This window comes from Gobio gobio (genome assembly GCF_949357685.1).
Source record: "Gobio gobio genome assembly, chromosome: 25".
Classification (NCBI taxonomy): Eukaryota; Metazoa; Chordata; class Actinopteri; order Cypriniformes; family Gobionidae; genus Gobio; species Gobio gobio.
Window position 1 is genome coordinate 20,622,864 of NC_137121.1, and position 18,385 is coordinate 20,641,248.

The window sequence follows — 18,385 nt, forward strand, 5'->3', positions numbered from 1 at the left end:
TCATCTGTCTGCTGAGATTAAGGTAACCCAATTTAACAGGTTTTTTTTTTTTTTTTTTACTTCTGTTTTAGTTTCATTCTGAAGTGTATCTAGATGTTTATTGCTAACTTTAACTTCTAACAGATTTAAAACTGACATTTCTTTTTAAACAACACTGACTGATCCAGTAGGGGCTCCTGGCAGTATATTTAGGTAGGGTGAGGAAAACAAAGTCAAGTCTATTCTCAGAACAACACAACAGAACTAGGCCTACTGTATATAAAGGCTATTCACATGAGCATGTTTAAATTAAAAGATTTATACTTTAATTAATTTAATTTGATACGGTACTCCACATAGGAAGAACAGACAGGCCAACTAGTTACTGACCTGATGCAGACACATGTTGCATATCGTCTTGGTCTGGAGCGAGATTTACCGTGAGGTAGCGTCAAAAAGTCTGAAATCTGCGCGCTGCAGTTCCATTTCTCACCACAGATTTACATTGGACAACGGTGGGGGCGCTGTAGAGCTGAGGAGGGCTCTGAGACGACTGCCCGCTTAGTATCATTATCGTCTATGATCATGATACAGGCACTACATTTTAATATATCCTCCCACTTTACGCCTTAAAATAATCTAGGAAATATGAGGTCTATTTTTGGATGAATATTAAAGAAATTTACAGACGAGGCGCAGCTGGACTGATCAAGATGATGAACTGATGAAGTCTCTCAATTTTAACGTGGTCGCCTAAAATGGTTGGTGGCTGCCCCTTTTTGTTGCACATTTTAAAGGCTTATTGCAATATACAGTAAACGAAATGTAAATTGAATATGCTTCTTATATAATGAAAAATAATGGACAGCTGCTACAGTTCTCTCCAGTTCATCATATCCAGAGCATATCCAATGAATGTGGTCTCAGTGGAAGTAGGGAAAGCAACGCCGCCTTGTGGTGAGTTAATTCAGTGCCTTTTGAAACTGGTGATAGTTTGCCAGTTTTGAGTGAAATTTGGGAAATAAGTTTTACAAATTTGTAAGCTTTTAAGAAAAAACATTTTTTATTTATTTTTAAAAGCTCTTAAATAAAGCATATTATCATGTTTCGTGGACAATTTTCCATGTTGGCATATTTCAACAACAAAAAAATCCAACAGGAGGAGCTGTCAGACAAAAATGAAAAATAAAATAATAATAATAATAGATATTATTAGACTCATCTAATTATATAATACAATTATATATATTTTTATATTTAATACTTGAATACTTATCATGAATTTAACTTCCTACATCATGTGTGTTAATAGCCTACAGTATATAATATGTTTATGAAATTACAATGAAAGGTTATATACTGTAGGTTGTAATTTTTCAGTATTTTTGTGTTGAAATGGTTGTTTTAGATTACAAAACAAATACAACAAAACTACTTTAATGTCAAAGTGTAGTACTAAAGTAGTTTTTATTTCATATAGGTTTACATAAAGTGCAGTAGTTATAAATAGTAAGTCAAATGCCTAATTTGATCAGATAAAGGATATGTAGGCTAAAGAACAAAAAAAAAGAGGATTATTAAGTGTGAAGTTTCAGTGTAAAGTGTATTGAGCTTTATTTAGCTTTATTTCACAATAAGTATTTTGTTATGGCTATTACATACCTGAAATAATATATGTTAAGTTCTCACTTAAACTGGTATTTATGGGCAGTTTCCATTTTCGCTTTAAAGTTTCCATTAAGACTAAACAGTTCAGTTTATCAGTTATTAAACAATACAGATTATAAAGACATTAATGACCATAAGCTGAATATTATTTTGTTACTGTTTTTCATATTTAGATTTCCTTTGTAACAATGTTTAGTTGATTTTGAGTGATATTGATTTTTTCATTGATGTTCAACTTGTACATATCTGTTTAAAAAGAATGTGTAGGCTGTGTCATTTATCCGGTCCTCACAGAGACCTTTGAACCGATTCATTATCTCCGGCCCAGCTCTGATGACACTGGATACAGATAAGAAATCGTGATTTTGTTACCAGGAAACATTAGGCAGCATTAACCAACCAATGAATGAATGGCACACTGCTACTTGTGTGTTACGGTGGCAGGTCAAGCATACGGAAGTCTTGCCACCCCATGGCACTGTAATAAAGAAGGACACACCTATTTCTGCTCGCTGTATTGAAGAAAGCAAAAGCATTGCCCTTGTACCTGGTTCCTGTAATTCAGAAGATAAGACCAACTTCAGCGGATTGAAAAGGTATCTAGTAAGCTTTCAAATTTCATTTCAAATATGCATAGACTGTTCATAAAGAAATAATATATCATTCATTTTTCTAGTGTCCTCTTGGACATTTGATAAATGACATGTTTGATTAAACATTCCACGTTTGCACTGCATTGCCTAAGAAATATCCTTGTATTATCCAAAGTCTGCAATTCACTCAATGGCATTTCTGGCTTGCATCATTTAAACACTGATTTAATCTCACAATAATGACCAGCTTGCTGTACAGAACAGAAAGGGATTATTATACAGGCTTTAGTTAGTTTTGCCGACGGTAATTCTCTTGTTTATTTCACATGATTTCTGCAAAGAATCCAAGTGGAATGGTTTAAACTAGGGATTTTCATCCCAACTAAGACCAGTGAATGCTATGAATCTGTCTGGAGGGTTAGGCCTAATTCAGGTTTATGATGAATGTAGGTTAACCCATTTATTCCTAAATGTTTTCCAGCTAAACAACCACTGTTTGGTGTCCAAGAAATCAAACTACATGCCTTGAGAATGACAAAATAAGGTTTAAGAGTTCCCAGACCGGTCATAAATTCGACCACTGATGTGTGATCATGGCAGAGAAATCTTAATACTATTAATAATAGACCCTTCAAATATTATCTGTGCCATATACACTCACCTAAAGGATTATTAGGAACATCATACTAATACTGTGTTTGACCCCCTTTCGCCTTCAGAACTGCCTTAATTCTACGTGGCATTGATTCAACAATGTGCTGAAAGCATTCTTTAGAAATGTTGGCCTATATTGATAGGATAGCATCTTGCAGTTGATGGAGATTTGTGGGATGCACATCCAGGGCACAAAGCTCCCGTTCCACCACATCCCAAAGATGCTCTATTGGGTTGAGATCTGGTGACTGTGGGGGCCATTTTAGTACAGTGAACTCATTGTCATGTTCAAGAAACCAATTTGAAATGATTCGAGCTGTGTGACATGGTGCATTATCCTGCTGGAAGTAGCCATCAGATGATGGGTACATGGTGGTCATAAAGGGATGGACATGGTCAGAAACAATGCTCAGGTAGACCGTGGCATTTAAACGATGCCCAATTGGCACTAAGGGGCCTAAAGTGTGCCAACAAAACATCCCCCACACCATTACACCACCACCACCAGCCTGCACAGTGGTAACAAGGCATGATGGATCCATATTCTCATTCTGTTTACGCCAAATTCTAACTCTACCATCTGAATGTCTCAACAGAAATCGAGACTCATCAGACCAGGCAACATTTTTCCAGTCTTCAACTGTCCAATTTTGGTGAGCTCGTGCAAATTGTAGCCTCTTTTTCCTATTTGCAGTGGAGATGAGTGGTACCCGGTGGGGTCTTCTGCTGTTGTAGCCCATCCGCCTCAAGGTTGTGTGTGTTGTGGCTTCACAAATGCTTTGTTGCATACCTCGGTTGTAACGAGTGGTTATTTCAGTCAAAGTTGCTCTTCCATCAGCTTGAATCAGTCGGCCCATTCTCCTCTGACCTCTAGCATCAACAAGGCATTTTCGCCCACAGGACTGCCGGATGTACTGGATACTGGATGTTTTTCCCTTTTCACACCATTCTTTGTAAACCCTAGAAATGGTTGTGCGTGAAAATCCCATTGTGAAATACTCAGACCGGCCCGTCTGGCACCAACAACCATGCCACGCTCAAAATTGCTTAAATCACCTTTCTTTCCCATTCTGACATTCAGTTTGGAGTTCAGGAGATTGTCTTGACCAGGACCACACCTCTAAATGCATTGAAGCAACTGCCATGTGATTGGTTGATTTGATAATTGCATTAATGAGAAATTTAACAGGTGTTCCTAATAATCATTTAGGTGAGTGTATGGTCGTTGTATGATATAGGGGTTTCATGGAGATCACAGTATCTGGTCATATGACTTACAGAAGACTTTAATTAAGTTGTTACTGGTAGAGTTAAATGTGACCCTGGACCACAAAACCAATCATAAGTCGCACGGGTATATTTGTGGCAATAGCCAGCAACACATTGTATGGGTCAAAATTATCAATTTTTCACCAAAAATCATTCGGATATTAAGTAAAGATTATGTTCCATGAAGATATTTTGAAAATATCCTACTGTAAATATATCAAACATGTATTATTTATTTATTTTTGCACCCTCAGATTCCAGATTTTCAAAAAAGTTGTATCTCGGCCAAATATTGCCATATATCCTAAGAAATCACATCAATGGAAATGTATTCAGCTTTCAGATTATGTATAAATCTTAATTTAAAAGAATTTACCCTTATGACTGGTTTTGTGGTCCAGGGTCACAAATGGGTTAAATTCATTAGATTTGTGGGAAACGTGGGAAAACTTTTAGAATGTGATGTGAAATGCTTTCTTGTGGATTTATTTGCAATTGTACTCTAATATAATCATGCATCAATGCAGCACAGCCTTGAGTGTCTTGTTTTTGTTATGTTATATATAGCTAAATATAATATAAAGACTTAAAAAAATAAAAATAATTCAAGCACATTCTTTAGGCTAAGTGGCATCTTTCTGCTATAAATAGTCCCTTCCATAACAGAACCGGAGCCATCCATTTTAATTGTAGCTTTTTTAACTTTCTTAATTCCAAAGGTGAGCTTGTAAGGCTCTTAGGTGCAATGTTCCACAAGTTAAGCTAGTCACAGTCTAGTCATAGTATCACAACCATCGAAATGATCTCAACCTATATCTAAACAGCCATATAATTTATGTAACGGTGCCACTCATTATCCTCAACCCCTATTGCGCATGCTCATGCTGCAGACGGGCGTGTGTTCCTTCACGATACAGGTGAAGCTGCACCAATGGGCTTCAAAGTCACGTACATGGTCCAATAATATGGCCAGGTGCTTCAAGGTTAACAACACATTTATTGTTCACCTTTGGTGCCCTAAAACTCCTTAAGACATCATTAATAACATTTCACGACCCTAATGAAATAGGTCAGGTTGACTGGTTTACTGTAAGGGGTGGGAGAAGCTGCACTGGTCTCGGTGAGATTCTGAATCATCACGTCTTGAAGGGGAGGGTGATCGGACGGCAGTAGTGTTGGGAGAAGGGCAGATACCCGCAGCATTCCCCTGCATCCTCCAGTAATCCCAGTGTCTATCCTTCTGTCTGTCCATTCTTCAATAACGCATTCATCTGGAGACATCTCGTCTGCTTTTGTAGGGTTAAAATGGCAAGCAGCTTCGCCCGGGTTTTGTCCAGTAAAAGGAAGGTGGGCATCTTGTCGCTGGTCGGCGCGGGATCTCTAACCGTCGGATTCTTCCTGAATCGGGAGCAGCATGTCAATGCAGGATCGAATGTCCGGAGAATCTATCCTTCTAGGTAAATACAGCCATACCCGGTTCTCATAACGACAAAATCGTACAAGGACAATGAAATATTGTGATGCAATGGCACACAAGCCATATATTGTTTTGCACAAATGCATGGGTGTCAAAAATGTTCATTAGTAGGAGCCAGGAATGATCTAGTTCCACGGTCGCGTGGCGATAAAAGATTATTTTATTATATTATATTTAGACCTTTTTTTTTTAACCTTTATTCCATGATGTAGATCTGAATACTGCATCTTTTAAACACAGTACTATTAAACTCTCCAATGGACCGTTTTCATTTTCACACCTTTCATGTGTAAGATGCCTGATGAATGCACATAGGCTAGGTTTTGTCATTAGCGGCTCCTGGCCGTAAATTTAGGTAGGGTAGATTCTGGGTCTTATAGCGCTAGTTTATGATACGCTTTAAATTCTAATCGTTGATAACATCAGACACATTTTTGGTTGAATTCTAATGTCCTTGCGTTATTCTGTCTGAAGGTGGCGCTCTAATGATGATTGACATATAGGACTATTACGAGACAGTTGTAACGCTTTTTGTTTGAGGATCAGTAACTCAGTGGTTGTTTGTGCTAGAAGTCTCAAATTTTGATACATTGTAGCCGCATGTGTCTGCTACAAATATAACTCACTTAATCGTGTACTACACAATCACATATTATGTGAGTTAATGTCAAATACAAAGAGTTCAGTTGTTACAATCAGTTTATAACACTAGCTGAGGATAGATGTAACACTGAGAGGTCATTTGCTGAAATAACACCCACACTATCCAATTTTTGCATAAACATCATTGAAGAACAAAGAAAGAACAGTTTTGAACGACATGATCAATTTAAACGGACAAAAGAACATTATATTGTATTTTTTTAGGACATTAAATGTAGTGCAAAATTGCTGTGCGTGTTTGTGTGAGTGTGCGTTTTAAGTGTACTGTATTCCTGTCACATAAGGGTTCAGTCTTGTCTGGCTATCACCAGACCGAGCTCAATTTAAAATTGAACATTGGTCTGGGGAGTCTGCTATGTATTTTCTACTGCATAATTCAAATGACATCAGTCACTAGTTTCCAAGATATGTGAATTTTGAGATATTGCATAAAAAATCTGTATGGAAACATCAAGATCCGCATCAATTCTAATTATGTGCACAAAAAACTTGTCCGTTCCCTCTAAAAAATGCTAGGTTAAAAACAACCCAAGTTGGGTTGAAAATGGACTAACCCAGCGATTGGGTTGTTTTAAGCAAACATTTTTAACCCAACCGGTGGGTTAAAACGACCCATTCACTGTGTTAAAACAACTCAATTGCTGGGTTAGTCCATTTTCAACCCAACTTGGGTTGTTTTTAACCCCGCATTTGTTAGAGTGTTCAATTGAGGCAGATCCAATTTTAGCTGGTTAGAAGACATGCGCATAAGCTATGATGGAAACACATTTACTGAAAAAATCCCTCGATACGCAATTTTAAAAAAGAACTCACGTGATTTTGCCTCAACAGAGGATTGATAACTGGACTCACACTTGGGGTTGGTTGTAACATTTTTAATAAACTGTTACAACTATCCCCACCCCTAACAGCCATAACTTAGCTAACTGTTTTAGCTTGTAGGTTTGAAGTTAGCATAAATATAAAGTATCACATTAAATAGCTAAGTTAAATAACTGTACCTACAATTCAATGATTGCTAGGCAAAAAATAAACTTGATGAAAAATGTATTATCTGAAAATATATATATTTTTGTCATAAAATCTACAAATTTGCTTACATTCACATGCAATTTCTCCTGTGAGCTCAAAAAGAATATGGGAGTGTATGAGTAGAGTGTACAGTGTTACATCTAGCCCCATGTTACAACACTCACAGTCTAGTCATGTCTATTCTCAGAACAAACATAAAACACAACATAACTGTATTTAAAGGCTATGCACATGAGCATGTTTAAAATAAAGGATTTATACTTTCATTAATTTGATACGCTACTCCACATAGGAAGAACAGACATGTCAACTAGTTACTGACCTGATGCAAACACATATCGTCTTGGTCTGGAGTGAGGTTTACGTGAAAAAGTCTGAAATCTACCCAAATGGCTCTCAATTAGAGCGCCTGCAGTTCCATTTCTCACCACAAATTGGAACATTGGAAACTGTGGGGGCGCTGTAGAGCTGAGGAGGGCTCTGTGATTGAGATTGTGAAAACCTGAGATTGGAAACTCTAGATTTTGACGTTCTAGTACGCCAAATCCTCTGAACAAACACCTTTATGGATACATTAATGTAATTCTCGTAATTCACATTGTATCACAAAACATGCACATGTTGTGATTGAACATTGGCTGTGCCTGAAAACCTATTGAGATTGGCAACTCTAGATATTGACATGTTTGGAACGCATCTGTGACGTTCTAGTACGCCAAATCGTCTGAACAAACACCGCTCGATAGGCTTTAACATGTTCGGAATCGGAACACACTTTTGATGCTCAAAAAAAGTTGTCCTTATTGGAAGGCAGCTCATTGTTTTTTAGACACAGCCATGGTCCTTAGTTTTCAAATGAAGGCTTTTATTTTCCCCAACAGTGCTGAATATCCAGATTTGCGCAAGCACAATAACTGTATGGCCAGTCACCTGAGTCCTGCCATATATGCAAAGCTGTGTGATAAATCCACTCCGAATGGTTACACTTTGGACGAAGCTATCCAAACTGGTGTGGACAACCCAGGCCACCCCTTTATAAAGACAGTAGGAATGGTGGCAGGAGATGAGGAGTCATATGAGGTGAGAGGATATTATATATCACACATTTGGCATATTAAGAGATCAGCATTTTGGGGGGAATAAACTACGTCAAACGTGTTTTATGCAGGTCTTTGCTGATCTCTTTAACCCAGTCATCAAAGAAAGGCACAATGGTTATGACCCCTGCAACATGAAACACCCCACTGATCTGGATGCCAGTAAGGTATGTGGGAATGTTTTAGCTACACATGCAACATTAAACGTGTAGCGTGATTCATGAACATATTAGAGCACATGAAAATATTGACAGTATAATTTATTTTTGATAATTTTAAAATGCTTTTTTTTAAATATAGCTTTCATAGAATACTTTTATTTATTTATAGATTTATAAACCCAGATGTTTAATCTTAAAATAAACAAATGTTATATATATATATATATATATATATATATATATATATATATATATGAAATTGTGCTTTTTTGGACATAATATATTTAAACAAGTGTGTATCAAGTGTATTATTTTGAAACAGCTTAATGAAGTGTATTTCAAGATATGCTTAAGATCAATTTTAAGCTATTTGCAATATATTTTAGTATATTAAATTGGAACCAATTCAAGTACAAGAACATTTAGTGCAATTTAAGTGTATTTCTTTACAACTCGTTTAAAATACACTTTCATACACTACTTGATTTTTCACACTACTTAATCTACAGTTAGAATAGCCTATATAAATATATATTTGAAGCGTCAATTTAATGTACTACAAGAACATTTCAATGGAATTTCAGCTCATTAGAAATGTATTAGCATTACACTACTAGATTGTTTTATATATATATATTAGTGGTGAGCCGTTATCTGCGTTAAAGTGCTGCGTTAACGTGAGACTCTTATCGGCGATAAAAAAAATATTGCTGTTAATCTATTCTCAAAGTTGGGTTGGGAGCTGGGTCTATACTATGCAAGCTATGATGAATTTCACCTTGATATTTTAGCGCGCATGTATACCTAGCCGAATTGCACTGTAGGGGGCGAGAGAACGAGTCTTCGAACCTGTGTGTATGCCTACTAGAGTTACTCAAAAAAATCCATATTTCGATATGTATCGATACTGAAATATCTGAAACGATACGATACTAATTTTCTACAGTATCGATATATCAGCTGCACTCTCCTCTCCTCTCCGACCGACAGCGAGTTGACACGCACCGCCTCCTCTCATTCAGTCCAGTTAACCCTCTGGACATTGCGAACAGGGGTTTTTCTGGATTTTTCCTCATGACAGCGTGTTAGTATTGGTGTGACCGGTCTGAATTTCGCACGGGGTTGCACATAACGTTAATTCTACTAATTCCCGCAGATTTCCATATGATATTTCAGTATATCAAAAAAATGGGAATATATTAATTGTATGCATAAAATGCTAGCTATGAAATTAGTCTTGGCAAGACAAAGAAGTCGCACATTTTATTCTAAAATATTTAAAGACAGCATGAAATGAAAATTTACCCAATCTATTTCCCAAATGCATGTTATAGATCTTATTGTGAAAACTTTGACTTAAAATTTTATTTACACCACCACCATTTCAAACACAAAATTACAGCATGAGGTCAAAAAAAAAAGTTTCCTTAAAGTTTCAAGTTACTTCCATTATGTGTGTCCTACTTTCGTCCCATCAGATACGGGGAGGCAACTTTGATGAGAAGTATGTGCTGTCGTCTCGAGTCAGGACAGGTAGGAGTATCCGAGGCCTGAGTCTGCCGCCGGCCTGCACCCGTGCTGAGCGCAGAGAGGTGGAGAGGGTTGTGATTGATGCCTTGGCGGGCCTAAAAGGAGATTTGGCAGGAAAATACTACAGCCTCACTCAAATGACTGACCAAGAGCAGCAGCAGCTTATCGATGTGGGTATATTCACAAACGGGATATGCCACACGATTGTTGACTGTTGGCTCAACACAAAAAATATTCATGCTGACCTTTTGTTTTGCTGTATAGGATCACTTCCTATTTGATAAGCCTGTGTCGCCCCTGCTGACATGTGCTGGCATGGCTCGCGACTGGCCCGACGCAAGAGGCATTTGGTGAGTGTAACTTTGCAAGAAGGCCAAAATGGGTGCTGGAGGAGTTTGATGGCAAACAATGCCTTCTGACAGGACTGCATTACACACAGAAATAGCCTGAAGCAACCTCTACGGGCTATTGCTGTGGTCTGATATCGATCCCGGAGTGTAGCCATGGCTCACTTACATCTCTTGTATTATTCATCCTCTTTTTTTCCTCTTCTTCCTCCTGCCTGCAAGCGAAAGTGTGCCAACGTTGCCAGGCTTAATTTGGAAATTACCTTAGGTTTAATACCCTGATGGTTTTTGAGCTAAGAAAGCACTTCTTACGGCATTACAATGAAATTAAAATGAAATAAGGTCATGCGTAACTAGGTTTGGGAACCGAGAAAAGGTGCTTATTTTTAAGTCTGCATGAAATGGAAGTTGTGATAGAATTTTCTTCCCTATTGTGACGTATATATCAAAGTGAAACTTCTCGAACTAGGAAAAAATGTAAGGTGAGACAGATTTTGTCTATTGGGAACTGATTGGATGGTTGTGGTTTGCTATTGGTCGATCTCATTTGAGTGACAGGTTGTCCCCCCTCACGCCAGTAAACACATCATCAGAAAAGAGAAGAGATTATGCTGCAAGAGGGTGGGGAAGTTATTATGATTAAAGATTGTGTGGAAACATGAATTTTAAACAAAATAATGATGTGCACGGATAAATTGTTTATAAAAAATACTGCAATATTCCATTAAAATAAATGGTCAACTTTAAAATAAATGGTCAACAATAAATGGATTTCATGGGGACTTTAAAAATAAGAGAACTGAATGATGCCTGCATTCTTTTGCCTATGTACAAAATACGCAACAAACACCACCTGTGTAGTCTGAACTAATGACTGGTTGGATGTTTTTGTAAATGAAAGAAAAAAACAGTACAATCAGTGCAGTATGACTCCCAAATAAATAACTCTAAATAGTTGGTCCTTTTGAATGGAAATCAAAAATATATAGCACAGTCAATGTAGTCCGATTCACAAACAAATGACTCTAATGAGGTGGTTCTTGTTATTGAATCAGATGCATACAGTGCAGCAAACGTTGTCAAATTTCCAAACAAATGACTAATGAGCTGGTTCTTTTACTGAATCAAAAAAAATACGTGGTCCGAAAAAAATATACGCAACGTATATTTTGTGGTCCGAAACGTGGTCCGAATCCGATCAAATGCCTTGATCCTTTTTACTGAATCAAAAACATATTAAGAAACTAGTGCAGTCCGATTCCTGAACAAATGCCTCAGTTTGTCCTTTTTCCTTAATCAAAAACATACCGCTAAACCTAAAGCAGTGTAGTTACTGCTTTTTTATATGACAATGTGTAGTTAAAGATAGAGATTTTGCATTTTATAAGTAGTGTTTTATAAATAATAATAATAAATTAAATGTTTCCATTTCCTTTTTTCAATATTATTGTTTAATATACTGTAAACCCGAATAGTTGACAAAAACGCAGCTCTGAACAATACTCATCAGAAGACAAAAACATTTGTTTGAGTTATTTCCTAATAAAGAAATAGAAATTGTAGCCTACATAGTGCAATTACACTCTTTAAATGTAATGTTAAAAGTTGATATTGATCATGTTCTATTCTGTAACTAATATTAATATAAATCATGTCAGAATAAAAAGGTTGCATTTTATGGGTGCAACGTCCTGTCACTGGCAGTCCCTTATGAAAATATTTTCTTTACTACAGTGACCATAGTTCAACTAGTATTTGTAAATTTCCATGGTTACCACTACAAGTAAACCTATTTTAACCATGTGTACAAAAATATGATCTAATAAGTTGTAATTAAGGCATATTGAATGTTAAAATACCTTTCAAATATGATGTTAAGTGGGTTTCTTTACCCATTTCATTCTTAGTAATTTTAATAATTTAATAATAATAAAAAAGTTCAATTTATAAGTATCGTATCGATATCGATATTGGTGATACTGGCCTTGAAAGTATCGGTATCGTATCGAAAACAAAATAAGTAATATCGCCCATCTGTAGTTATATCAAATTTTTAAGTAAGCAGAACTGCAGATTTCTGTTTTTTACTCGTACATTTTAATTGCTCTTAACTTGAAATTTTTTAGTAAGTTAATTCATACATTTAACTCCATTTCAATATTTTTTAGAAGTGGCAATTTAGCTACCTATAACTAGCTAATTCAGCAAATTAAAATTAGTAACACAATGTTTTGATAAGATTAGCATAGCATAGCAAATATAGAACATTTAACAAATCTTTTCTCAAACCAAGCTCATGCTCCACTCATCACCATGATGGAAACCCCTTAAAAAAACACAAAACATAAGCTATTCTAAACTAAAATAGCAAAGCAAATATTTAAACATTACTAAATCTCCCACTCAACATTCATTTTGCAAAAAAACAAACAAACATATAACACTTAGTTTGAGCATTTATTCTCCCTTTCAAGTGCCATGGCAAAGCATGCTGGGAAATGGAAATCCCAGCCCAGTTTCGGTTAAATTTAAGTTAGTCTAAATTAAAAGAAACAAGTTCATAAAACTTAAAACAATGAAACAATTCAGATTACTTCAAATGTATCAGTTTCGTGAACTCAAAGAAAAGGAAAGTTCTAAATACTCATAAAAGTTCATTTGTTTGAACTTTGTTTAATTTGAGTTTGCCCTACTCAAACCAATTAATTATTTTGTACAGTGTATAGTATTGCCGCCTCTAAAAGAAGAAGAATGAAAAGTCATTATAAGTCTGTAAGCACATTTTTTGCTAGAATTGTACATTTATAAATGGCAATGATATTGCATTAATTATTTAGGCAGTGCAATTCCTATATTTCTATATTCATGCAATGCAATTTAAGAATCATTAATGTAATCACTGAGGAACCAGAATCATTAAACCTGCTTCATTGTCCTTTTAGATAGTATAAGGATTGAATATTCAAATCTGCCATTTTTAAATCAAGTGTCACCCACTATTTTGTCAATGCACAGCCTGGAGATCTCTTCAAAGCTTCATTCAGGCCAAAACTTTTCTAAAAGCATATACAGTATGTACAGCCCACAGACATTGGCACGTCAATAGTTATGCAATTGCTATAGAATAAACATGCCTTTCAATTCCAGGCACAACAACGAGAAAACCTTCCTGGTGTGGGTCAACGAGGAAGACCACACTCGTGTGATCTCCATGGAGAAGGGGGGCAACATGAAGAGGGTCTTTGAGCGTTTCTGCAATGGTCTCCTAGAGGTGAGGTCATACATGTGTGTGACTCTCAGTCACTGTTAAATCCACACAAGCCTCCATTATTTATCCAGCAGACATGCTGCAGCTGTGTTTATTGCAGCTGAGCAATGCCCTTTTGTGGACATACAGTTGTAAACAAGTCATCCTGCCAAGCATGCATCTGTGTGTAGCTTGTTCTAAAAGGAAACCATAAATAAACACTGTATGTTTTATTTTCGACCATCTTTTCTATTGTTTTAGATCAACAGATTACTCTTGTATTATCCTTGTCCCTTAGGTTGAGAGGCTAATTCAGGAGAAGGGTTGGGAATTCATGTGGAACGAGCATCTGGGTTACATTCTCACCTGTCCTTCAAACCTGGGCACAGGGCTACGAGCCGGCGTCCATGTTACTCTTCCTCGCCTCAGCAAGGTCCTTGATTTGGAAATATATTACCTTTCCTTCCTATTTAGCCCATGCCATTTTAATCATTTTGCATGGTAATGTTAATGCATTTAATGTATTTATTTATGCATGTTATGTATTTTAATACAGTATTTTTAGGTGTTAGGGTGACCCCCATTTATGTTATATCATGTCTGTTGTGCATTAAAATGAATAGTTGATCCACTTTATAACAATCCATTAAAACCAGTGGAAAATCATGCATGTTTATGATGTCTTTTCTATTGCAGGACACTCGTTTCCCCAAAATCCTGGATAACCTGCGGCTCCAGAAAAGGGGGACTGGAGGAGTGGACACCGCGGCTGTTGGAAGCACTTTTGATATTTCCAATCTGGACAGGCTGGGTCATTCAGAGGTCAGTGGTGTCAAAGTGCAAAGCGCCAAAAAGAATAATAAATACGGTTTAAGTTCTGAAAAAAATTCAGATAATGATATCACAATTCTATACTGTTTTGTCTAAATTCAAAATAACATTAAAAAAATCTATTTATATAGAATTTATTTATTTATTTAAATGCTGCAAAGTGAATTTTTAGTCATCACAAAATTATATTGTACAGTATGAAAAACATGGATATTGATTATGAGATTTTTTTAAAGATTACATTTAACAATGTTATTCAATTATTAGTGTTTTAAAGATTAAGATAACAGCAAAAGTAATCAAATTTAGGAAATGAGCATGAACATTCCAATATCAACAATACAGATAAAAGGGGGAAAAAATTAAAATCTCTAATATGAAAAGAAAACAGTTATAGTATCGATATATTTGCATCCCTACTTGCAAACAGTGAACTCAAATGAGACTCAAATTATATGTTTTAAAGTGACTTTTATATGAAGGCATATGCCATCTAAATGTAAAATACTGTAAAATAGATATGTAACAAAAAAAAAAAAAAAAAAAAAAAAAAAAAAAAAAAATTATATATATATATATATATATATATATATATATATATATATATATATATATATATATATATATATATATATATATATATATATATATATATATATATATATATATATATATATATAGATATATATATAGATATATATATAAACACGGCACGCACACATTTACTCACCACAATATATCTGTACCATATATCAGCTGATTTTATATAGTATATATGGGCGATTCTATAATTAGGTGTCATTCTCTGTCATTCCAAAGTCATTCTCTTTTCCTGCTTTTTTCAAATGGTTACATTTTTTATTATTTTTATAATTTGTTACTCACTGTCATGGATCACAAGATGTTACAGGCCATAACAATATAATATTTTCTGTAAAAAGTGTCTTATATAGTTGAAAATCATGATTTCTTGTTGTCCAAATTAGTCTGTGTATTTCTTCCATCATGTGTTATTGTGTAATCAAAATATTTTATTTAACTTTTCTTTTGGCAATATTTCATTTATTTTAATTATAAAAGCCCTAAATGGTCATTTACCTAATTCTACAACATTAAATTGTTTAAAAATAACTTTTATCTTTTAAAAATGTGCGTCCATAAATCTTGCGTCAATTCTGTTACCATACCATACTTTGCCTTTAAATTGGTGGAAGTATCAATGTACTATATAACATACAGGAAATGATGTCACTTTCCCTCACTGATCAGATCTGTAGCACTGAAAGGTATGTGGGCTTTCTCTTGAGAAAATATTTTAATCTAAAAAGTTCTGACAACAAGAGTTGCTTTTTTTACATCAAAACTGTTACGACAATATCAAAAGGAAAACAGAATTTATCACTTATCACCAAGCATCAACCTCGCAGTTTCTCTTGAAGCCAATACGGAAGTGACTTAAACTGCAGTTCATCGACTGGCCGCTAGGGGCAGGCTCCAGAAGGGGGCAGAATCTCATTGAGCTCCATGTTAAAATGCCCAACTTTACAGCAGAAAAAAATATGTTTACAGCCTGGTACAAATTGTGGTTTTGGTCTATACGGCTAATTTTGCACTTCATGACAACTGTGAGGGGGTGAATATTTTTATAACTCATTTGTTTACATTATATAAAGCCTTAAAGTTCTGCATAATTAAGGGCGTGGCCACTTTGAGTGACAGGTGGATAGCCATTTATCTGCCATCTGTTAGTCGTCACGTCACTTCAGCTCCACCCAGTCTATGCTTATCACACAGTGGGTTGTCTAAAAGTCTTTTAAAAATGATTTCATTAGTGCCATGTGCTCTTAGCAGTTATGCTAGCAAGTGGAGTTTTTGGCTAAAAAGTTTCAAATTGACAATTCCGTTACCAAGATAGAGTAACAATGTTGACAGTATGTAACAGAATTGACAGTAACAGAGGTCTTTTCCCGTTGGCAAGCTCAGAATTTTCTGAATTATTCAAATGTAATGTTTTCAATAATACTGGAAAGAATTTCTGGTATATATCAGCTGATATGGTAACAGTATTTTTGGTGAGTAAATGACGCCAGAATTTCCAATTTTGAGTGCACTATACCTTGAAAAACTGAAAAAAGTACCTCACCATGATCACTTGTCTTTATCAAAATGTGCTCAGGTCCAACTGGTTCAGACTGTGATCGATGGAGTGAACTATCTCATTGAATGCGAGAAGAAACTGGAAAAAGGACAAGACATCAAAGTCCCTGCCCCCATCAGCCAGTTTAAATAGAATGGCAGTCTTTCTTAGCTCCTCCTTTCTCCTGGCTCCTCCCTCTTGTGTGTTCCTCTCTCCTTCAATATTCTGCTGATACTGATCCATAAGCATGCCTCTGTGTTACATCAGACTGTATAAACACTCCAGTATAAAACAGTAGTGAATGTAGCCTTCATCATGATTGTGTTAATGTGGCGCTATTGACCTGTCACATTTGTAACTTGATTGTGTTGCAATAATACTATTATAGCCATTATCATGAATTGCCTCAGGTGTCAAGAGAATTAAACAGATCAAATATACATTTAAATAAATTCAAATTAAATTTGTCAAATATATTGACGATAAAAAAATTGCTGAAAGATATTGGAGTGTTTTATTGTGTGTTTTACTGTTTTTATACATGAAAGCCAAAATTACTATTTCAATAATTAATGTTTAAAGGTGGTAAGTCATGTTTTTATATTATGCTGACAGTTGTCACAAGTGTGCACTGACACGTAAAATTTTCCAGGTATTTATTTTAGATTGGGAGAAAATGTTATACGTTTTTATTTGGTTTGTTAAATACACACAATATGGCCGTGTTATTACTGTTGTTCCATCCGGAGAACTGGACTGAGCAGGCTGACTGTGCGTTCACACCGCCGCCGGTGAGAGCGTCAAACTCTCTGAGGCATGGATCTACGTGCAGGGTGTTAATAAATAAACAAGTAACAAACACAAGGAACATAAAACAGGGACCATAATATTCAACAACTGACAGAGAGCAAATGAAACACAAGGGCTATAAATACACAGGGGCAAACAAGCTTAACAACAGTAACGAGGAAACAAGATACGCCTGGGGCAGACTAATCAACGTGAAAAACTACAAAGAACTACAAAATAAAGCACAGGAAACACTTCAACGGAAAGGTCCAAGGACAGACACAGAGCATGTGTGACAACTTTATTAGGCTATGTTTAATACAGTATATCTTTAGTTTAAACTTTTTCAAATCTTGTTTTTCATGTCCTAAGAGCAATAAAAACACATAGGGAAAAAAAATCCAGACTGAGGTTATCATAATTCATGCATGGAATACAAGGCTGTGTAACTAACACTAATGTTACTAATGTCTACTTATGTTCTAATATACTTTGTTTACACTTTATAACACAGTATTTAGTAAATACTATTTACACTTATCAGTGCGAATGGGTTGGAAGCACAGGTTAGAAGTGTGCAAAAATAAAAATACACATCTTTCATGGTGTGAGCGCCCCCTAGTGTTAGTGACTGAGAACAGAACTCACAGAGCAGGTTTTCTAAAGCATTCTTCCGTTTCCATATTTCTTAGCAGTCGTGCAGGTTAAGGAAAGCCAGATCTGTGTCACAACAACAGATAAAAAGTATTGATGGCGTCTTCTTTTCTTTCTTTTTTACATTAATTAAATTAAAATCTTCTGCCATGTGAACGATTGTCAATTGTTCCAGGTGAGACTGTTACGAATATCCTCAAAAGAATATTAATTAACAGTTAATTTGTTAAAAAAACAAAACAAAAAGCATCCATCCA

General features: G+C 35.6%; 1 protein-coding gene across 3 annotated transcripts; it reads left to right on the top strand.

Moving 5' to 3' along the window:
* Positions 1-2,068: 2,068 nt before the first annotated feature.
* On the top strand, positions 2,069-17,866 carry ckmt1 (creatine kinase, mitochondrial 1). Of its 3 annotated transcripts, XM_079810359.1 has the most exons (11): positions 2,131-2,243; positions 3,491-3,547; positions 5,462-5,620; positions 8,217-8,415; positions 8,504-8,599; positions 10,072-10,293; positions 10,388-10,473; positions 13,618-13,741; positions 14,016-14,150; positions 14,414-14,539; positions 16,725-17,866. In XM_079810359.1, exons 3-11 carry the CDS (start codon positions 5,469-5,471, stop codon positions 16,836-16,838), a joined length of 1,254 nt encoding a protein of 417 aa, XP_079666485.1. In that variant the 5' UTR covers positions 2,131-2,243; positions 3,491-3,547; positions 5,462-5,468; the 3' UTR covers positions 16,839-17,866. The 3 variants fall into 3 exon arrangements, with proteins under 3 accessions (XP_079666484.1, XP_079666485.1, XP_079666486.1); XM_079810358.1 differs by lacking the exon at positions 3,491-3,547 and having other exon boundaries at positions 2,069-2,243; XM_079810360.1 differs by lacking the exons at positions 2,131-2,243; positions 3,491-3,547 and adding an exon at positions 5,292-5,382.
* The last annotated feature ends 519 nt before the right edge of the window (positions 17,867-18,385 follow it).